We start from the raw sequence: 22,656 nt of genomic DNA, 5'->3' as shown, positions 1-22,656 counted from the left end.
CTTTTGGGTCATCTTGTCCTCAAGCCATTTAGTAAATGGTTCTTTTCATAACCAAATATGCATGTACTGCAACCTCCATTACCAAGATGGCAGGTAAGCTTTTTCTCAAGTTCCAACTCTGATTGGCGGCACAGTGGCTGTCAGACATGCCAGATTCAGAAGGCCTCGTCCATACTTAACTGTAAAGACTGCCATGATTATAGTACCTCGGGGTACAAGAGGGGCTGAGGCACTTAGCAGGGTGTGTACTTGTTGATACCAGTCTTGACCATTACCTTGGCATTGAAGACACTTTACGGTTGGACTCTATCTTTCAGGCCCATTTTTCACTTTCTCCCTGTTCTACCCCACATTCTGGCCACGTTTCGCACAATTACCATGTATGTCCCGTACTACCTTCCTGTATATATGGCTGACATCACTTAACAAGCCCTGTGCTCACCCACTTCCCTGCTTCTGCTCATGCTTTTTGCTTCCACCTGCATTGCCTGCCCCTTTGAAACATTAAATTATGTTTTCCATCAAGGACTAGCTGAAACGCCATGTCCTCCAAGAAGCCTTCCTGAGGACCTCTTGCCAGTGATGGGCCCCTCCATTCTGTCCTCCCGCATGACTTGGCATTTCCATCGAGCAATGGTTCCTTCTTGTTTGTGGGCTAGTTACTGGTCCACAGACTTTCTTGCCCCCCTTTGTGGTGAGCATTTTGAGAGTGGGACGCATGCTGACACAGTACGTGCTGCACAGAATGACACAATGTGTTTTTATAAAATTAACTCCAGAGGTTCTTACCTGTCATTGTCTGGCATTTTCTGGAAGATTCGGAGCAAGAACTCGACTTCTTTCCACACAGATACGGCCACCACATAGGTCCCCGGGCTCAGAGTGAAACATTTTGTGAAGTTCCACTTGCTTTTACTCTTTATGCCATTGCAAGGATTTCGGAATAGGGAATAAAAGGTGGATGGCAATCTCTCCCCGAAGTGCAGGAACTAGAAGAAACATGATGAAGGTGAGAAAGCTCCCTGGGTGCATGGGTTCCAGCTATGAGGAGAGACCCACTACCTTCCAGACCCCTCTCCATTTACCACAACAACACTAGGGACCCTGAAAAAGGAGATGGTGCTTACCTGAACTCTCACAATGCAATAGGGTTTAGACTGTTATTTAATATAGACGCTAATACTACAATGAATGCACAGAAATCTGACACACGGTTTTGCCTCATTAAATCTAACAGCATCCTGTGTTTCTGGGTTTATCTTTCTGCTAATATATAAAGAAGATTTCCATGAAAACTAGTGAGATTGTTCCAACACTGAATTACTTTTGGAGTCCCCAGTGCACCTTCTGTCCCGATCCTTTTGCAAAGCACCCTTTGGACTGTGACAGCACTACAGAGCTGGACTCCTTTCACTCCCTCCATCTCATCTTTCCAGCAGAGCCCTGACAGTTCTTCTCATTGAAGAATAATAGGCCCTGATCATTTTCCTTTTATTTCAATATTTTCTTAGAGATAAAACAATAAATATAACGCAGTTCCTATTACTGGATGTCACATACATATTACATAATAAAAACCCCTTACTAAATAAATTTTCCCCAATACAGTCGAGCATGGGGATTCCATTTAGAATGGTTACGCAGCATGAAATGATTATTTGTGAGCTCTGCCTTGGGGAAAAACAGGGAGAAGGGAAGAGTTTCTTTTTAGGGGGTGGGGACAGGGCTGGGATTTAAGATGAGATAGGAGCTAGGCCACTGTCCCAGGTATGCAGCAGGGGGCTGGGTGGAACCTTCAAAGTGATTCTGGTGGCATTAACAGCAACCCCAGTAGGTTTGGAGCATGATTTGCTTGGGCCCTTCTGGCAAAAGCAATGATGAGATCAGTTCTTTTCCAGAGAGTCAGTACTGACCTGTGGCTATGTGTGTGTGTGTACGTGCTTGCACATGTGTTCATGCATGCAGGTATACATGTATGGGTATCGTGCCCCCTACAATTTAGAAGATTCCCTACTCTCCTGCCCTTCTCCCTCCACTGCCCCCTGTGGTCCTTTCCAGGCTCTTGATCCTTCAGAACAGATTTGCTCAATGGCAGCATAAGTGTGAGTATGGGGGCATGTTTCCTGGATCAAGTCCCCACTCCACTCTCCAGCCCTGGGAACTGGAACACAGACCTATTCTTTGTACCTGAGTGCTTTCCTTGAAGCCCTTCCAGAAGTTCCACTTCCATGACTGGGGTGCCGGAGACCAAAATCTGATCCTAAGCCCAGTTCTGTGGCTGGGTTACTGCTGTGACAGACAGGCCTCTTTGCTGCCTGCTTTGCTGCCCAGGCTTCTGAGTATCTTCTACTTGGAGACACCCTGTCTGGCCTCTAACGGTTGGGATGCCTCTGGAAAACCTGGAGGAGCTTCCCTGGACCAGCCCTCATGCTACAGTCACCACACACTCGCTCCCTTCCATCAGGGGTCCTCAGACACATGCACCTTCCCCGGCTGCAACAGCACCAAGAACCCACATCCAATTAACCAGGGGTTTGAGTACCTGTGACGTTAGCTTTTCCAAACTCCATCTATGTTTCCCCATCCTTACCATATTTTAAGCCACCTTTCCCCAATGTTGAGTCAGAATATCTACTTAGAATGTGTGACAATTTGGTTGTAAGAGGAGTGAGAGCATGTGGCTTAAAGTTGCATTTGCACAGCATGCATCCTGTTGGTGGTGGATTTGGGGGCTGACAAAGAATATAAGAGGTACCCCCTTTAGCCCTGCCTCTCAAATAAATGGGAACCAGCTACATAAGCCTTATCTTCAGCAAGAGACATGTCAAGGCCACGGGTGTTGGAAGAGGCATAACACTTTACCAATGGACACCAACAGAGGCTTGAGAAGCCCAGTGAGGGCAGTGGTGGACCATACCTGAGGGTCGACCTGTGGGGAAGATGAAAAAAAAACAGGTTCAGGAACCCAAACCAATATGCAAAGGCAAACAGATCCCAGAAGCATGGCTCACGGCCCTGCACACTTTCTCACATGGTCAGCCTGTTGCCTGGCACACCCGGAAATGAACACGGACCATTACTCATTCCCTATGCAGAGCTGTGATAAAGGAAATCAAACCATTGTAGGGAACAAGAAGGGGAAGACAACTGAGGAGGGAATAAAAGAGCCTGAAAGGAGGAGACTGTCTCTTTGTAAGCTCTGGCAGCTCTAGTTACCTGCCATAGTCATGATGATAAAATTGGGAGGAAAAGTGAGACATTGGTAGAGCCTGGAGGTAAGACAGAATCTGAACCAAATGTAAATTCCCCAGCATCAGAGCTCCTATGAGCTGCAAACTCCTTTTGTCCCATCAGACCACTATAAAATGTAGTGAGAATTTGTTCTAGGCTCTCTGGTGTTTATAGGGAATGGATATGTGCATATGAAATATCTACGATCCAGTCTTTCTATGTGGCAGAAGGAAGCCCTGAGGATACAGCCAATTTTCAAGCCACTCCACAGTTTGCAAAGTGCTTCTGTGTAATGCGTTGGATTGTCACGGTAATCCTGCAAGCAGATGCTGGGCTCCCTATTTTATGGATGTGGAAATTGAGGCTCAGCAGTCCAAGTAGCAGAGGTAGAAATAAAGCAAACTATGTTGCTTCTTTTGTGGTTAAGACCCACCACCAGGTACTGTCTTCCACAGTTGGGTGGCACTTCTTTGCCACTACTGTTCCTGGGTCACACCTGTGAGTACAGGCCACTTGATTTGCCCAGGCAGACTATTCCAGAGACTGACTAAGAGTGAGCTGGAAGGGAGGTAGAAAGTCTCAGCCTGGGGGAGGAGCTTTGGGGAGAAGATGAAATGGGTTGCCCACACTTGTTCTGCTTCTCTGTCCTGTCTTCTCCTTGCCTATTTGTACACCATGTTCAGTTTGACGTAAGGCAGGGCAGTGTTCCCATAGTAGTTGGGGAGTCACAGGCCCACACCAGAGCTGGGGCACCACATATATTAATAGTTGTCATCTGGGCAGCACTTTACCCACAAACACCATTAGAGCCCTGGAGATGTCTGAGAGCCTGGTTGCTGGTACCGACATAGCGTGTTTCTCAGCTGAACTGTGAAAGGAATTCAAGTGTCCCTTGAGGTATCAAGATCTGGACTATTCTTTGGTGTTTAACTAAATCAGGATCCTGCAAGATCCGTTGGGATCTCCAGGGAACCTGAGGAGATCTCGGGTCTGAGTGCCCCTTTAGCAAAGTGGACAGATAAGAAATAATGCATCTCTAGCTGAAAAGTAGAGGAATGGGCTTGGCAGCATTTAAAAATCAGATATGATTACAATCTTGCCAGGGATCCTAACTGTAAAGACTTTGGGCAAATCAGTTAACACAGGTTAACACAAGGCCCAACTCTGGAGCACCAGACTCACAGATGACAATGCAAACAGCACCCTCACGAGTTGTGTGCTAGGCAGCCCTAATCTCTTCTCTGAGCGTCTGTCTCTCATCAGGAAAGAGAAGAGCTGGCTGAGACATTTTTAGTAGTCCTGTTTGGTGCCCTAAACTGTTCAAGCCTGGCTAAGTAGACCAGATGTCTCAATTTCTTCCCAACCCTTCCCACTCCTTTTCTTTTGTTCTTCTCAGAGGTGAGAATAGGGGAACACTGAGGATGAGGGTCCTCTTAGAAAGCACCTGAATCATTTGAGAGTCCTGGGGCCGAAAGCAATGGAAACTAACCCAGAATAGATCGAGCAGAAAGTTATTTATGGGAAGGCTAGCTCCTAGAGTCAATGGGACATCTAGAGAATATAGCTTAGAGAGTGGGCAGGAGCCAGATGAGATGGCTACAGAACTGGACAACACCACAGGATCTGCTCATATGGCTGCTGCTGGGCCCAAAGATTTGCTGCAAATAATCCCTCGACTGGTCCTACTTCTTTTAGTTACATCCTTAACAGCCAAAGCCCAGAGTAACCAAGAGTGTGTATGTGTGGGATGGGGCATGAGGGGAGCACCTCATGGGATAAGCCTGGTTCACAAATCTGTCTGTTTGCATTTGAGGGCTGGGGAGAGGGAATATTTGGCCTCTGCTGCAGTACAAAACCAGGTGCTGCCTTCCACCAAGGTTCCCCAACCATGGGGAAAGGGTGTTCAGGTAGCTGGTGGTAATGAAAATGACAACTGTCTACTACTGCATCCTCAAGAGATGATCTTTCATAGCCTCAGCAGGGTTGAGGCACCTCAAAAATACTATACTAAGTCCCAACAATTTCTTTCCCATTGATTTCATATAACGAGGAAGTGGAAATGTGCTCAGAAAGAGCAGAACCCAAAGGGTTCTCCTCCTTCTACAGCCAGAATCATTGTTTTTTTTTTTTTTTTTTTGAGTTGTGAGTATTACCAGGAAGGTTAGTGCCTAAGCCCTCCTGGGAGCCCTGAACCTGGGACCAGGGGTTCTAGTATCAAGCACTCCCCCATCACCTCCTAGTTATCCCTTGGGCAGGTCATTCTTGCTCTCTGAGCTTTGGCTTCCACATCTATAAAAGTGGGGATACCAGGGTTTTGGGAACAATAAAAGTGAATATGCTTGGAGTTCTGAAGTATTGTATCACTGTGAGGCCTTCTTATTAGAGTGAACTCTAGTCATCACACAGGACGGCTCCACTGTGACAGTGGGGTGCCCAGCAGACCTGCCTCTCCATACATAGGCTGAGACCCATGGTGGTGAACGCTGCCTAGTCTCAATGAACAGAAACTGAGATGATTCCCATAGATGATGTAATCGGAGCTCCAGCCAGAGGTGGTGGGTGTGTTTCACTACCAGCTTGGATGACTCTGGTGCCCAGTCCCTAGCTCTGCCATTAATTCTGACGATGTCACTTCACCTCACTGAGCCTCAGTTTCTTCAAGTCTAACATGAGGAGAGGCGATCCCAGCATTTGATAATTGCATAATCTTGGTCACGCAAAATGTGCAGAGTGGCTGTGGGGTATATGATTCAAGAACCATTCACTTAATCTTTGGGATGCATTCAATTATTTGGGGCAGGAGGAGGGAGCAGAGGCAATAGATTTTCTGTTGTAACTCTTTTCTTCTAAGTGGTATTTTCAAAAATGAATTCCCTGATTGCCGTGTTTCCCCAAAAACAAGACCTAGCCGGACCATCAGCTCTAATGTGTCTTTTGGAGCAAAAATTAATATAAGGCCCAGTCTTATTTTACTATAAGACCCGGTATATAATATAATATAATATAATATAACATAACATAACATAACATAATATAATACCGTGTCTTATTAATTTTTGCTCCAAAAGATGCATTAGAGTTGATGGTCCGGCTAGGTCTTATTTTTTGGGAAAACAGTACTCAGAATTGGGGTGTGTGCAGGCTTGTGGGTTGGGGAATGGCCCCTTAGAAGGTGAAAAGCTGGTTGGGAGTGCCATGAAGTGGGAGGGGGGGAGGCAAGGTAGATGAGTGGCTTTGGATGAGTGGTCAAGCAGATGTTTGCAAGCCAACCACTGAGCTATGAAGGGACTGTGGTCTAAACGTAAAAGAAAAACATACCTCCTGGCTTTATACCCAGGATTATTTTTTTCTTAAACTCCTCCCAAAGTTTAGCCAATCATTCTCAAACTTTCAACTCCATAAGCATCACCCAGGGAGCTCATTACAATGCAGATTTTCAGGCTCTGTCTGTGAAGATTCAGACAGGTTGGGGGTGGTCCCAGGAATCTGCATTGTTACAACAGATGGTCTTGGACTAGATTATGTTTTGAGCAACAAGTGTTAGAGCCTGCAGCATACCAGGGAATGCTGACAAGTGACCTGGGCAGGAGGGGAGCCCCACTATAAACTTGGTCAAGTCTAATCTCCTCTCTGTCTCCGGTTTTCCTGCAAATTTACAGAGTTGGACCAGACGAACTCTGTAGTCCTTTTGGGTTTTATCTCTGTGACTGTGGCTCAATGAATTCTCCCAATCTGGTGGGCTGCTCTCAACCCACAAGTTATACACAAATGTCCCCAAAGAGCAAGCCTGAAGCAGGCTCTTACCTTGTACACATGGAAGCCTAGTGGAAATTCATTGTTTGCCTTTAAACTTTGTGGCATGATGCTGAAGGACACGATGACATTGTTGTCTTCTGTGCTCTCTGGCATGGAGAAGATGTATTGTCTATCCTCGTGAGGTCCTTTTGCAAGAGAAAGAGCTGTTACTAGAGCTCGGCTTGGCTCCTGGGACCCCTGGATGGGGCCATGTCCAGTTCAGACAGCCCTGGTGGGTTGGGTTAGAAACTCTGGATTTGGAGACCTAAGACCTAGGTCCCAGTCCCCACAGTTACTAGCTGTGGAACAAGCATCTTTATTTTATGAGCCTCAGTCTCCTCCTTTTAAAAATGAGGAGGGGGAGCATATTCCCCACTTGGTGAAAATGTTTCTTAAACTGTAAAGTTGAAGACTATTTTTATAAGAAAAATCCCAGAGTCCTTAGGTATGTATGAGCGTATGTATTGGTGATAACATCTGAGTCTTGAAATGACGTCAACCCCCGAAGCACCAACAGAGGCGGGAAAATAGACAGAGAGATGGCAATTCATAATACTCTATCACCCAAGAGTGTGCATCAAAGCCAGAGTAAGAGAGAGAAAGGGTGTGAAAACCATTAGGTTCAGATGCATGAAAGAATGAAAAGAAGTCAAGATAGAGATGAATGACTACACATCAGAAGGTTTGGGACACAACTGGGCAGCTGTGAAAGGGGGATGAGGAGACAGAGGATCATCAGGGTCATGGGCTATTCTGAGGTGGAGCGAAATGATACATTAAAGTGAGTTAGCAGTACCTAGCAGGTGCTTGCGTGCTGGCTCCCATCTCTGTCTTGTAAGGAATTACTAAAAATGGCCCCAATATGTAATTTGGGTTAGTCCATTGAAATGAACTATCTCCAGGGAAGAGGGTTTGGGCCCCACAGTCAGACAGGTGCAGCTCATGTAGGTAAATCAGCAAATTTGCTGACAAGAGTGACTCAGGCTTCTTAGCATCTGCCCATGGCCTCCCAGGGACTAGGTTGTCTGAGCAGCAGAGGGAAGAGCCGGGAGGTTGAAGAGGGACACGCTGGGGGGTGGCGTCATTCAAGAAAACCATTCTAGACAGGCAGGTGCCAAGGAGAGGAATGCACATGTCTAGGTGCAAACACGTTCACTCACTCACTCAGTCACACTCACACTCACACTCACTTATGCACATTGTTTACACAGCCTCTCCTGTCAAGGATATGTAAGCATACTCAGATTCATCTTCCCAGGGAGCTATTTCACTCATCCATGTCACAGACAGGGAGTGGGAGCTGCAGTGAGAATATGTGATTCTCCTAAGGTCACAACCAACAAGATTCCACTCGGGAGCCCACAGACAGGTTCTGAGGACCCACGTCTGGGATCTCAGCACACTGCTGCAGGATACACCAAACAAGGGGGCAGGAGTATTCTCCTTTATGTCGGGATGGTGCTCGTGGAAAGGGCATGGGTTTAACCCAGACTCTCACTTTTGCCCAGTGTCTGTCTAAAGCGTCCCCACTGTCCTGGGTAACTGCTGAAGAGCAGTGAGTCTGTTCTACTCCTGGGAGCTGGGTGAAGGTCAGTAGAAGGACAGTGGGATGTGAGAGCACAAAGGGGTGGGGAAGGCACATTTGAGATTCGCTTGCCCACTCCCACCAGCAACCGTTTCCTTTGGAGAAGTATAGCTGTTGTTTTAGGCTGACAAATTCTTCTCCTTCCAACTTTGGGCTGATGGTTCAGAATCAGGGGCCATTGAGACCTGAAGCCCAGAGGGGCTAGGGCTGGCAGCTTCCCGTCTGGCAGAATAATTACCAATGTGGTCCTTAAATGCCCTCTGAGACCATCTTTCATGTGGCATGTTTCCATGGTCCAGGTTGATTGGAAATTGGTTACATATAAACAAACAGGAGAAATTCTCTTGGAAATCTCGGAATGACATCCTGTTAAAAATAGATACACATCACTTAATGACCACTGGTTTTGTCCTTAAGGTGGGAGTTCCCATCACGTGACTATACCTTTGCCTGTCAGCTACATTATCCATTGACTTACTATTGACCCACCCAAAGATCAGACCCTCATTCTGGTTTATCTGTGGTCAAGTACATTTCTGCTCCCTCCAATGGTTGGGAGGACAAGGTCAGAGTCAAATTCTGGGTTCTGCATGGCAACTGGCAAGGGCTTTATCATTAAGTGTCATCTCCTCAACCCACTGATCAAATTGCGAGCTCACTCAGGGCCAGCAGGATGACAACCAATCTCTCTCCACCATGGATTCTACACACTGAGAAAACTGCCTTTCCCTAAGGCTCTTTGCCAATTTCACTCTTGAGGTCTTTATCAGAATAGAATGCATTCAACACCTAAAATCCCACCTCATGCTGTGATTAAATTGGAGATACTGGAAATCTTTTTCCTTCTTATTTACATTTCTCCCTCTGATTCCTCCTAATTACTTAGATCCAGCCACCTTTTCCCACATGCTAAATTTTATTTAACTATGTCACTAAGTAAACTAGTCAACCCCTCATAAAAATGTCCACTGTATCCTTTAAGATATGAGTATATTGCTAGAAATATGTTTTCAAAACATGTAGTCCTACATAGCTGCTGGGCAATGACAACAATGTCTCACTCAGAACTCTCGAATCAGGGCTAGAAGATGAACGCTGAGCTGAGCTGCTCTTTTGGAATTTATGTCAAGGAAGACCGTGGAGCTCCAAGGTCCCAAGAAGAAGCATACAAAATACAGGCATAATACACATGCATCCTAGTTTCCACGCAACTGTTGGTTTCAAAGCATTGGTGCCAATATTCCCTTTTACCATGAACATTTCCTGGAAGTTCCAATATTTCAGAGCTGAAATACTCACACAGATTGAGAGCACACAAGTAATTTCCAGTCCAAAGTTTCTGTGTCTTAGAGAGAAAAGGCTCCTCTACACAGGTCTCTGCAAAGCTAATCTCTAGTCTCACAAAAGTTTAGGGAAAGGGGTAGGGATTGAGGGTTTGGGCAGTAGTTAAAGATTTCAAATATAATTTTAAAAGGAGCATAAATACCAAAATTCGCCATTGTCCTTTTTCTCATACAGCTGGTTTTTCCGCGGATCCTGGGTTTCCTGCCACTCCAGAGACCTAAGCATGGACAGACAGAACATAGGGTGAGATCTCCCAGGGTATTTCATCTCAACCACATGTGGCCCAACAGGGGCCTTTGTAAGGCGTCCATTAGTTCCTGGAAGCAAGAGGAGAGTGTCATTCTATCTAGTGACACAATTCGGTACTTCTCTACATGCTGATGGCTTCCCGGCGATCCTTAGCTTGACCCTCTTTCCTTAGCTGTAGATGGATACAGGCTGTGGTCTATCCCATATTTCCACCAGGACTCCCCCAGTGGCCTTGAAATCAACTCATCCCAATCTGTACTCATCTTCTGTCTCCTCCTGTTGCCCAAGAGAACATGAGAGTCCCTCTCTCTCACACCCCCTACATCCAATCACCAAATATTAATGATTTAATGACTCTACCTCCTAAACTCCTCTCAAAGCCATCTGCTTATTTCCATCCTCCCTGATGTGTTCCTGGTTCAGGAACCCTGGCCTCCCTCTTGGACTTCTAAATGGTCTCCCTGAACTCAGTCCTGCTCACTTTCCCATCCATTCTCCACACTGCCATCCTATGACAGAAATCGGATTGTGGCATTTCCCTGCTTAAAACACATCAGAGGTTCCCTTTCACTCTCAGGATGAAGTTCAGACTCCTGAAACAGAACCTTGGTCTCTGCCTACATCTCCAGCTTTACCTGAGCAACTCCCTATTTCCCCACCCCACGGCCATCCTTGAATTCTATGCTCCAGCAATAATGATTGTCTTTATTGCCTTAGAAATACCTGTCCCCACTTTCCCACCTCCTGGCCTTTACCATGAGTCTCCTCCTGCCCTTCCTTCTTTCCGTCTTATAATCTGATAATTTTCACTCATCTTTCCTCCTAAAAGACACTTCTATAAGGAAACTTTGCTTGTCCCCTTCTGACACCCCCACTATACCTCCAGAGTCAATGCCCCTCCTTTGAGCCCCATGGCACCCTGTGCCACTACGGTCTCAGCACTTAGTACCCTGTGTTACCAGTGCTTCTTTATTTCTTGTTGTCTCTCACTAGACTCCAAGTTCCATGAGCCTTGCTCACCATGATGATATCCTCACAGGGGCTTAACACAATGCCTTGGCACATAGTAGGCATGCAATATTTATTTTGCTTTCTTAATTAATAATTAAAATTGTCCACTTCATTAGGGGAATGTATTCCAGAAGCTAGTCCTAGGGTCTGTGGTGAAGGAGGAGACCCTCACAGGCAGAAGGGAACAGGTGTCCCCGCCTCAAAGTGGAGGTATGCTCAGAGACAACAGGCCCCAGAGGCGCAGAAGTATAATGAGATCTTTCTCTGTAAGTGGCTTGCATAGAGGGCCTAGGTCACCTCTGTGCTGGGAGAGCAAGGCAGGGACCACCCCTCAGGCTCCTGGCTGCAGGTTGAGCCAGTCAGATGTGCTGTGGTAAAACAGCAATTTGATAATTAAGTGATAATTACATTTTCTGCAGTGTGTAAGGGAAAATAAATGTAGTATAAATCAATACGCTATCGATTCATGCAAGTTTTCCTTTAAGTGTGTGCGGCTGAAATTTCAATTATGACTGAGATTAGACCGTTCGGCTCTCTCCATCCATCCCCATTCTTTAAAAAGTAGGGAGGAAATCGACCACCTGCATGGAGACAGTGATTATACAGCCCCGTCACTTCCTTCTAGCCTGGTTTCTCATGGGAAATGGTGAACCTCAGAGCTCAGCCAAAATACCTGATCCTACAGAGTGGGTCCTGCCAGCTGCCTCTTCCCAGTCTCTGCAGTCCACACATCTCTGTGCGGCTCAGAGGCCTTCATAAACCCCCAAGCCTAAAGGGTGTGAATCCAAACTGCTAAGCTGGCATTGGGCTCAGCCCCAGCTCCTAACTTCTCGCCCCGGTTCCTTTGCTTCAGACCAGCTTGTTGGCCCTGAACACGCTGTAACTGTTTCCCACCTACACGGTGATCTCTTCCAAAGTGAGTCATACCTATTTTTGGGGGTGGAACTCAAGTTCATTCCCATCCATGAAGCTTTCCCTGAACACGCCTGCCCACTGGAGGCTTCTCTTTCCTGATCTCTAGTGTCCCTTGTTGGCCTTTCACCGCTCATTTGATATTTAGCATGGGAGACATGGGCAAACATGAGCTCCTGTGATATTGAAGGTCTGTTCTCCCACCCCAGAAGAATGTGTCATTGACATCTGCTCCTCTTCCGGTCCTATCCCCAACAATTACCCCCAAATCAAGGATTCTGGATAATTGTACCACCTCCTGGGCCATAGTCGGCAGCTTGGTGTAATGATTGGGAAGGAGAATTGGAAAAGGCCAGAGGTTGTTCATGTTCACATTGGAAAGGGTAAAGGGTACCCCTGGGAAGATAGGAAGGACAGAGGCAAGGGAAAAGGAGATTGGGTGAGTGATTAAAAACATAGCCCAGTGGTTCCTGGTTTTGCAAGATCATTCCCCTTCTGTGGAGGGGATTCAGCTACCCAGTTCTCCAGGGTGTATCTGAGGTCACACCAGGTTTATGCTGCGAATCTATGTTGTTTTTTGCCTCCCTCTTCCCCTCCCTTGCTTTCCTATCGTTCTCTCTAATAGTATTTCCATCTCCCATTTGCTGAGCGCCCACTGACATGGGCTTACATCCACTGTCAGGCTCATGGAGGATGGGAGAGGTCCCTGCCACAGCCTAGCCTGGGCCATTGGGCCACACTCTGGGCGTTGCTTTTCACTGCTTATTGGGTCTTGTTCTCCCGTATGTCTGAATGCTTTGCACGTCCTTTGAGATCATGTTCTCTTTTCCACTCCCCACTTCTCCCTACATATACCCCAACTCGTATCCCCAGCAATGCTGCTGCGGCCCCTGCTGTATCTCAGCACTTTTCATGGATATGCACAGGTCCTCAGAGGAATGCGACAGGGCTGGGCCCTGCTGGCTGCCCAGAGGAGCAACTACCTGTCCCAGACTCTCTGTCCCTCTCGGGGCCGCCATCTCATTCTCGGTCAGTGAGGAGGTAGAACATGTCTCCCAGGCCCCTTGGCAGCTGGGAAATGCCAGCCCAGCTCCCTCTGTGTGGGAACCTCTGACCACACAGTCGGGTCCCCACTGGTCAGCTGTCAGGCATGGCCAACAGGGGCATCTGAGACCCGCTGAGCTCCATTCACTCCTACTCTGAGCATCGGTCACCCGTGAGAGTCCAGACCAGTAGGGCAGGACAGTGACCCAGCTGGACGGAGGAAAAAGATCATCCAGGTTCTTGCCTCAGTTCCCCTCACTCCCCCCAAAATGAAACCCTTTCCACCCGAAGCACATGGCGTCATCAGGACCCATTACCTCCAAATCAGTAATTGGGATCCCTTTATGGGATGAGGCACCTGCTCTCCAGTTCTCTCTGCCAGGTGGAACTTAGGTCCTGACCTGCCCCTCCTTTTTATATTTTTTTTATTAACTAATTCTGGATATATGGGTCCACAGCTCTAGACTGTGACCTTCTGGAGGACAGACTGGGTCTTGTCATCTCTGTATATCCCACAGCACCCACCTCAGACAGAGTACTTAGTACAGAGTACTTAGTACTAAGTACTTAGTACTAAGTACAGAGTACTTAGATAGTCCACAGTTGGTATCTAAAAGATGCCTGGTGAATAGCATCACGGGAGTATGAGATGGACCGACAGCCACACACAGGTGTGAACTGGAAAAGCATGCAGTGAGATCCCCAGCAGGGGAGACAGACACCCTCCTCCTGGGGCAGGGTGCAGTCTGAACACTGGGTTTCAGTGATGGATAGAGAGATTTACAGAAGCCGTACCTGTCACTCCAGCGCCCTCGCCATTCGAAGTGGTCCCCCCAAGGGTTCCACAGCCGGATAAGATCTTCCCAGCCTCTCCTGTACTGAATCTGTAAAGAACAGAAAGGAAACTGTCAGTGTGCTCCAGCAAAAGTCAGCAGAAAGTGGGGATATGAATGCAGCTGCTTTTTACCTCCAAGGACTAATTTAACTTCTGACCTCATTTGGCTGCAGCCAGAAAAAAAATTGAAAGGAAAAAAAAATCAATGTCTGCTGCCTGTGTGGAGTTGGAATTAGATAGAGGAGAAAATGGCCCCTTTCTGCTCAGCACCTTGCAGGGCAGGTGCAACTTCATCATTCCATACGGCTGCATCCCAGAACTTGGGTGAGCTGAAATTTAATAGCAGATAAATAGCACAGGATGTTGCCGCAGGCTGCAAAGGGGAGAACTTTATGGGTCCCCAGCCTCTTCCAAGCCCTGCCACAGCCAGCATCTCTATTTCATAGACAGAGCTGCTTCCCTGTCAGCCACCTGCTGGGAGCTGTGCCGGAGTCTGGAGTCCCCACAGTGCTGTCCTGAGCAAAGAGGCTGATTTGAGGAAGACCACGTCAATCTGGGAATCAAGATATCCGAGCCTGGCGCACTGCACCTTGCTACCCTGCCTCTGTTGATGAACAGGGCGCCCCGATGGCCTGGACTTTCCTTTCCCCTGGGGACCTCGCCATCAATCTCCCAGGTAGGGAGGTTGGCACATTTGCTCCTTCAGACCGCTGAGGCCGGAGGGCAACACTGTTGAAAAATTACAACGAAATAATAGCCACCCTTTGAACCTATGGTCCCTGATCCAGGAACCCTCAGCCTGGAAAGAGAAATTGAAGCGTGATTGAGCTGTAGCTGTGATATTGATCTGTGCTAATGTTGTCTGCGGAGACAGAGGCTTGGAGGACGAGGGAGGAGGCAAACTTGTTCATTGACTCCGGGTCAGAGGAGGCTGAATGGAACTTCACCACACAGAAAAGAACCCTAGTGTGGAGGCAGAGCTCAGAGCCAGGCTCCAGCTGAATGCTTGACGTGTTATGCCCATCAATCCTCTGAGGCAGAGTTTTATAGAATCCTTGTCTTGGAGAGGAGGAAACTGAGCATCAGAGAAGCTGAGCAACTTTCCCAAGGCCACAGAGTAAGTGGCAGAGGCAGAATTCTGACCCCAGTGACTGTCAGTAAGCTTAGGTTCTTAATTTTGGAATTAGGGGTGGATAAAGGGTACAGCTGCTCCAATGCCCAGCCCATTCTCAGATATGGCCATGACCCTAACCTCGCATATAACCCCTGGGCAACCTGGCCAAAGCCTATGTCACCACCAATTGGGCATGGCCATGAAGGAGCAATGCAGTCAGACAAGGGCCCAAGAATCTGACTGGGGTAAGGATTTTTTTCGTGTTTTTTTTTTTTTTCCTGTGGCTGTTCCTTGTCTGCTTTTATCTTTGGCTGGCACTGCAGTGGGAGGTGATCTGGCTTTTAATGTCATGTGGAATGGGGGGTGCGCCTGGCACAAACCCAGATTTCCGGCCCCTCTCTGCCCCAGACCTGGGCACTCCAGGTCGCGCATACAGAATATTATTAATTGCCAGCACCTGGCGGGGCCCATAGAGCAGGATGTGAGAAATGGTTGTCTTGTGGCGCAAAGAGCTTAATAAGTCACCTCAGTGCCTAACGGACAGTCAGGGGTCAGCTGGGCACAGGGGAGAAGAGTAGCCAGTGATTAGAGGGGGCCTGAAGAGGGTTAAATGAGGCATGCAGATAAACACTCTCCCCACTGCCCAGGGGAGTCATGGACCAAGCTAGGTACATAATAAAAAATGCCAATTTCATTTATCTTCCTGTCTGTGTCCTGCCCAGAGGGAGGATGAGCAGATTAAAAAGCACACTGCATTTATGGGCTGGTGTAATCTTAGCACTTGCAGAGAGTTATAACCTCTTTCTGGAGGAGGAATCTTTAACCAAGTCAAGTTCTTGGGTCCTTGTCTGACCATGGCACTCTTTTTTGTCAGTGCCTTACTGGTGATCACATGGGCCAAGGTGACTCCAGGAGGCTCCAGGTGGCTCCAGGAGTCATGTGAGGCCAAGGTCACAGCTACGTCTAAGAAGGGGCTGGTTCACTTGCTTCACTCTCCTGGCTACTGACTACCCCTGACCCTGGTCAGCTCTCTCAGAAAGGGTACCACTGGGCAATAAAGAATCCAGGTTTTCTATTCTAGGACAGTATTTCCTTAAATATATTTGTTTGAATACTAGGTCTATAGGCTATCAATAGTTATTTCGGGGGGAAAAAAAGGGTTTTGTGGCTAATGGTAGAAGAAAAGCAAGCTGTACTTGTATCATTAATACAGGCCTTCTCAGAGCCTTTAAAATGTAAATGTCTACCATGAGTCTCCAAATAGGGGCTATGGTGAGCTCCCCTGAGGATCTTGCCACGCTAGTGCTCTGTGGAACACAGGCTGGGAAGTGTCAGCAGCCTCAGAGTGGCAGGAATGGTGAGAATAGACCATTGAGGACACTGGGTTTTAATCACCTACCGTCACAGGGGAGGTGTCCTGTTCAGACCACTCAGTGTACTATAAGGACAAACCAAAGCGTGTCCTGTGGGAGGAATCATTAGGCACCTAAACCCCAGCTGAGCCCACGGCCCGACTCCTGAGTTCGTCTCCATCCCTTTGGCTCTTGGTGTGTACATGACTACTCTCTATAACTCGGCTATCACTGCCACCCAGCCTCTGTGGGGACTCACATCCCATGGCCATCTGGACCTCTGAATACACAAGTCCCTTCTCCACTATGTTCAGAGGGGAAACAAAGGGTGTCTCAATGTATAAAAAGGGCCTTGTGCAGGAAAGGCAGATACATTGTGTAGGTACTACAGCTCCTTCATTCTATACCCAGCACAGATATCATTCACTATCACGGTTCTCTTTCCCCCAACCTGGAAGCCATGACAAAGGCTTGTCAACACAGTGATCCAGGCAGCACAGCCAATCAGTCAAGGTTGACACACGTTAAAAACATCTGTTTGCTATCGGTAGTCTAGACTTGTCCACATCTGGGACAGGGAACATGGCCAGTGTGTACATGGCCAGGTGTGATGATGGTATTAGCTGTCGCCATGGTCAATTCAGAAAAGGGCTGGGGAGAATTCAGAGGAAGGGGGTCTGGAGCTGCTGTGACTGGGATTTCTTCTGGCCTGGGTTTATCAGGACAACCTCTTCCTTGCTTGTGGGAAATGTCTTTTGAGCTGCTCACATATGTTCCATGATGAAGGATCAATGATGTCATCATCACAGGCCACATACAAATGCTTTCATTCACTCATGTAAGCGTACCCATCCATTGATCCAATAAGCATTTAAGGTGCCTCCAGAGGAAGCATTTTGTTACTGATTTCCTTAGAGAGACAGGCAGGAGACAGAAGGCACTGTCCTTGTGATGTGGGTTGGAACATTCACCAAAACATGAAACAATGGAGTAACAGCCCTTAGGTCAATGGACAGGAAAGATGGATTGATAAAGAGGGAAGGTAAGCAGGAGAAAGCACGCTAGAAACAGAACCTGACACTGCATTCCTTGGCCCATAAACACCTGTGAAAAATGTACCCTGGAGTTTGGAATGCTATCTCTTCCAGCCTAAAAGACATGATTAGATCTCAAGAGTTGTGGGAAATACAGAAATGGGAGAATATTTGTGGGAAATCATCACAAGGCCAGGAGGTGCTTTTACCACATGGCTGCATGATCAGCACAGAAGGAAACTGAGGAGACGTGGTGTCTAGGCCCAGCGAGTGCAAGAAGCTGTGTGACCTTGTGAATGGTCTTCTCCTCTCAGGCCTCAGCTTCTTCATTTATGAATGGAGGAAACTGGCCTTTAGTAGTGTTTTCCAGAACAAGTGTTACTGTACAGAGCAATTACATACATTTTTGTCCACTACAAGTCGATTCTTATATCAAAAGGAAGCCTATCCTCCAGTAAGCCATCCTTGTCTCCTCTATGCGAATAAAATTTTAGCTGGGCATATGGCAGCCAGCGAGACATTGTGTTTCCCAGACTCCCTTGGGCCTTGGTGTGCTCACATGTTTAGGTTCAGACTAATGGAATCTGCGAGGAAGTGGCATAAGCCTTTCCTGATGTGTGCCTTCTATATGGATGTTTAAGTATCCCCTGGCATCTTTCTCTTCCCCTGGCTAGGAGATAAGGGGACCCGCCCTGGGCTCACAGGCAGAAGCCTTATGTGGATGGCAGGGCCATCTACTGGCTCTGGAATCACCGGCTTACCTGAGACAGAAATGAACTTTCTCTCTTGTTTGAGCCTTGTATGTGAGAGTTATCTCAGTTATAGCAGTTTAGTTGATACGGTACAAATAAAACCTTTTCGGGGCAAAACTTGCCCCGGAGTCAATTGACTAGTGCATTCCGCTTTCTTCTGGGGCTAGTCCCCCAGTCTAGCTAGACACTCATCCTTTCTCAGATCAGATCAAGGAGAGCAAAATTTCTGGTGGGTCCCTGGTGGATGAGGATACTGGGCACCAGAATTTCTGGATGCGTAGAGGAAATGAGGCTATCCGTGATGGTGCCACCATGGGGCCAGGGTGATAATACTCATGTCAGCTTTGCTGGGCTTGCTAAAGGTGTATAATTCTGCCTCCTATTTAGAGGAGGAAGAACACTGGGGCCCAGCTCATGGGACTCTTACCTGCTCAGCTCCAGTCACTGTGTAGGCATGCCGACTCACCAGGCCATTCTCCATTTCCAAGTCCTCACCTGTTGGCTTCAAAGGAGCAAAGCAGAAACATGCATTAAACAAACAGTCATAGGTTCCTCAAAGAAATAGAAAAGCACAATTCAATCAGCAGCTGAGCCATGGCTGGATGAAAAGTGTCCCGCTGACTCGTATTGGAATGGCATATATTCCTGAAACTCTTCTCTAGAGAAGCAGAGTTTGAAGGCTCCTGGGTGGTGGAGGCCCAAGGCATTTCATACCTCAAGAGACCACCTCATTACTGACAGAGTCCCCCCAGAGTCCTGAGGACCGGGCTGCTGCTCCTTCAATCACTCATCATCCGTGAGACACAGCACAACACATGTCTGCCAGGCATACCCACCACCCCTGTGCTATGAGTAATTGGGGTTTAAAGTGCATCTTAGTTTGGGGATGGCATATCGGATTACAGATATGTGACTCAAAGCCCACATGTTTAAAGAATGAAGGAAGCGTCCTCACAGATAAGGAGCTGGCTGTCTCAGAAAAAACACAAATAATTTGGAGGGTTGTCCAGCTTTTCAAAATGGGGTGTTCTGCCCTTGGATTGCTGCATTTAGATTTAGAGTCAGGGAGAATTGAGCCCCACCCGCCAACCCTCACACACAAACACTGGTCACTGTGGACCCATTCATTGCTCCTGGTCACAGGGAAGCACTAGGCAAAGGCTTTGGAGTTAGACCGCTGCATACGAACCCCTGCTCTGCCACGTACTGGTTGTGTGATGGGGAACATTTTACGTAGCCTCTCTGAGCCCATCCTCTTCTGTAAGGGAATTCTGCACTCCCTGTCTCAGAGGGAGTGCTGTCGTGAGGATGAAGTGGTATAAACTCAATAAAGTGCAGTATCAGGGCTCCCCGGCAGCCGCTTGGCCTCTCTCTTCTCTAGCTGGACGGGCCAGGCTTGAACCCGTTGAAAGGGATTCGGGTTCTACTCACCCCCGCCGGGGTGCCACAGGCCATCAGGGATCCCAACTTGGCAGCCGTCCGCACCATCGTGAGCAGGTTGGAAGAGGTGGAGTGCAGGTCAATGCAAGTGACCACCCCCCCTGTGAGCTCCACGAGGGCATCAGCGATGTAGCCGAAGTGCAGGTTCTCATAGGAGCCATGTAACCTAGGAGGAGAACGCCAGAGCAAACCCCTGTGGTGCCTTCGGTGAGACACTCCAGGGAGGAAGGCTGCACACCTGACTTCTGTGTATTTCCCTGGTGAAGGACTACCTGCGCCACCCCCACACCCTGGCCACCCACCTTCCATGCACCTCGATGGAGAGTCTAGTGAGGTGCCCTCCTCAGCCCTGTCTTTCCCCTGGGCAGCTCCATGAGTGGCAGTATTGTGTAGAGGTTAGGAGTGCAGGTGCTAGAGCCACAGGCCACTGGTCAGATCCCAACCTCACCACATATTTACCTGCTTGACCTTGGACAAATTACTTAGCCTCATGGCGCTGGACTTAGCATAGTTCCTGGCTTATGGCAAGCCCTTAGCAAATGTTGGATGTTATTATGATGAGGATCCACTGTTTCCTGTTCAGTTTAACAACAGTGGTAAGTGCCTACTGTGTGCAGGGCACCACACTAGGCACTGAACGTTCACGAATGAAGGAGAGCCCATTCCTGCCCTCACAGACCTCCCGATCAGCAGCCCTGACCCCTGCTGTGGCCACAGGTAGCCTCTGTTTTCACTCTGTCCAAACCTTGATCCGGAGTTCCCATTCCCATTCTCAGATTCATCTGCCCAGAATCATCAGAAAGACAGGACAACTTTCCTGAAGGTAACGTAGGTGAGGACGCTCCGGCCAGTGGCAGTGGGGACGCTCCTACTATGGCCTTCTTTCTGTTAATGCAGTCACGGGGGTCAGGTACCTGGCTCTATTCATGCATCTGCCTCTAATGGGGCCTGCAAACCTGGACAAGACTCTTCCCTTCCTGGTCCTCAGCCTTTCCCCTGGAAATGGGGGGGTTGACTGGATCAGCCCTGGGGGCTGTCTTCATGTAAATTCACCCAGCAAATATACAGCAAGCAGCCACTATCAGCAAGACCACATCCCAGGCAAAATGCCATGTATAGTTTAGAAAGTCTTTTATTAAAGAAAGCTAAGGGTATACAGAACAAAAGTCATTCTACGGGAACTACCATGTGACTAATATCAACTTGTTATCTAACTGGTTTTAAATTCTCTCTCTCTCTCCCTCTCTCTGACACAGGGTTATGCCAGGTACTATACATACTTTTATCTCCAGACTGTTTGCTTTGTCAACCGCAAAGCCTACCTTTGATCATGATTATGCCCTGCTGTGTCTGAATGTCTGCCTTTCTTGATTTCCCACAGGTATTCTGGCTCCGGGTCCTAGACTAAGAGGGCTTTGCTGAGGGCACTGGAAGTTCACAAAGACTAGGGTTCTGGAACCCATTTCCGAGCCCGTCAACGTGACCTCCTGGTGATACCCTCAGGAGTATCCCCTGGCTTCAAAGAAGGCTGTACCAGAACGATTCCAGAGAAGCAGCCTTCGGGCTTGGTCCCATCCCTTTGGGCCCACTGCATCTCTGTCTGTGGGCCTCATCTGATGCTGTAGCTACAGCATTCTGCAGTCACCACAGGGACACCAAAGCAAGGGACAGGACCTGCAGCCAGCAGCCCCCTTCCACAGCCTTCTCTCACTGTCGCTCTGCCATGCCCACAAAGCCTGTCCCAGAGACAGCTGGATGTTTTGACAAGGAGCTATCTCTCTGCTTTACAAACATGAGTTCACAAATCCTGCTGATGCTTCAGGAACATGGCAGCTATTCTTAGCCCCCTTTGCTGACAGGAGACAGAAAGGGAAGGAAAGAGAGAGAACTGTGTTCACCACACCTGTCACGACGTTGTGTCACCTGAACCGGGGAATTCTGAGAGAGCCTTGTTCTCATCCTTCTGCTTCAGCCTCATTTTGGGAAAATATCTGTCCTTCCAGAAATGATATGAATGAGGGGAAAATTCAGATGTCTGAATCAGAGCCAGAAAGGATGCTGAAATGCTGCAATTCTTAACTGCAGATTGGGATGATATACAGACTACCAGATCATATCCCCCAATCTCCTCTCTATTTTATGACCTCAGGGGAGAAAAATCTGCAAACATAGATACCCCCCCCCAACATATGCACATCTGATTGCCTTGACCAAGGCATTTCCAGACCCCCAGCTACAAGGACAGTTGAAAGTTCAAAATCTACATGTTCACTCGGCATTGCCTACACACTCGGAGGGAAAGATAGCCATCTCCAGCTGGACTAATGGGTTCTCCACGTTTGTGCTGTGGTCCTGCTGAGTTCCACAGAAGCAAAAAGACAAATCCTTTCCCAATAGGATTGACAGGATGAAGAGATGATGGGAAAGCAAGTTCTCATTCCAAGTAGGCCTCTAATACCTTGTGACCTTGGGCAAGTCATTTCACCATTCTGAGCCTCAGTTTCCTCATATCTCAAAGAAGAAGGTAGGGTTTGATGCTGACAGCAGTTGCTTCCAGCTCTGATATGCTATAATTCTATTTGATTCATGCCTGCAATTTATAACTTCCTTCTTTGGATAAAAGGAAAAGCTTTTAAACAGCTTAATAATTTGAGACATTTTATCCCCCGCTAGATTTCTCTAGGCAGTGGAATGTGGATTCCCGGTCCAGTTTCCCATTTCTTTTCAAGCTGAATGATTGCCTTAGGTCAGCTGTTAACAAATGGGGTCAGAGTCATCATTTCATTCTGCAAGCTTTCTAATTCTCCCAGTGAACTGCCAGGCTCTGCCACCTTTTACACAGGAAAAAACAAGGCCCTGAAGTGGTGAGGCCTGACTCTATACTGGAAAGATAATGGTAGTATTTGTGTAAGTAGCTTAGATGTGAATTAACCTCCCCAAACATATAGATTGGTTCAA

General features: G+C 47.8%; 1 protein-coding gene across 1 annotated transcript in view; it reads right to left on the bottom strand.

Annotated features, from left to right (window-relative positions):
- Nucleotides 1-22,656, bottom strand: part of CAPN13 (calpain 13) — a gene marked incomplete at its 3' end in the record, with an annotated part of 46,118 nt that overhangs the window by 10,234 nt on the left and 13,228 nt on the right. Inside the window, exons 5-12 of the mRNA XM_081068450.1 lie at nucleotides 19,690-19,864; nucleotides 18,686-18,760; nucleotides 13,967-14,055; nucleotides 10,098-10,172; nucleotides 8,850-8,977; nucleotides 7,036-7,172; nucleotides 2,918-2,929; nucleotides 790-989 (exon numbers count right to left, since the gene is read on the bottom strand). Of these exons, the coding sequence (XP_080924576.1) occupies nucleotides 790-989; nucleotides 2,918-2,929; nucleotides 7,036-7,172; nucleotides 8,850-8,977; nucleotides 10,098-10,172; nucleotides 13,967-14,055; nucleotides 18,686-18,760; nucleotides 19,690-19,864 (891 nt within the window). The remainder of the gene's footprint in view (nucleotides 1-789; nucleotides 990-2,917; nucleotides 2,930-7,035; nucleotides 7,173-8,849; nucleotides 8,978-10,097; nucleotides 10,173-13,966; nucleotides 14,056-18,685; nucleotides 18,761-19,689; nucleotides 19,865-22,656) is intronic.

This window comes from Rhinolophus hipposideros (genome assembly GCF_964194185.1).
Source record: "Rhinolophus hipposideros genome assembly, chromosome: 12".
In the NCBI taxonomy this organism is placed as follows: Eukaryota; Metazoa; Chordata; class Mammalia; order Chiroptera; family Rhinolophidae; genus Rhinolophus; species Rhinolophus hipposideros.
The sequence above is the reverse complement of the archived record's forward strand: the minus strand, read 5'-3'. Positions and strand labels throughout refer to the sequence as shown.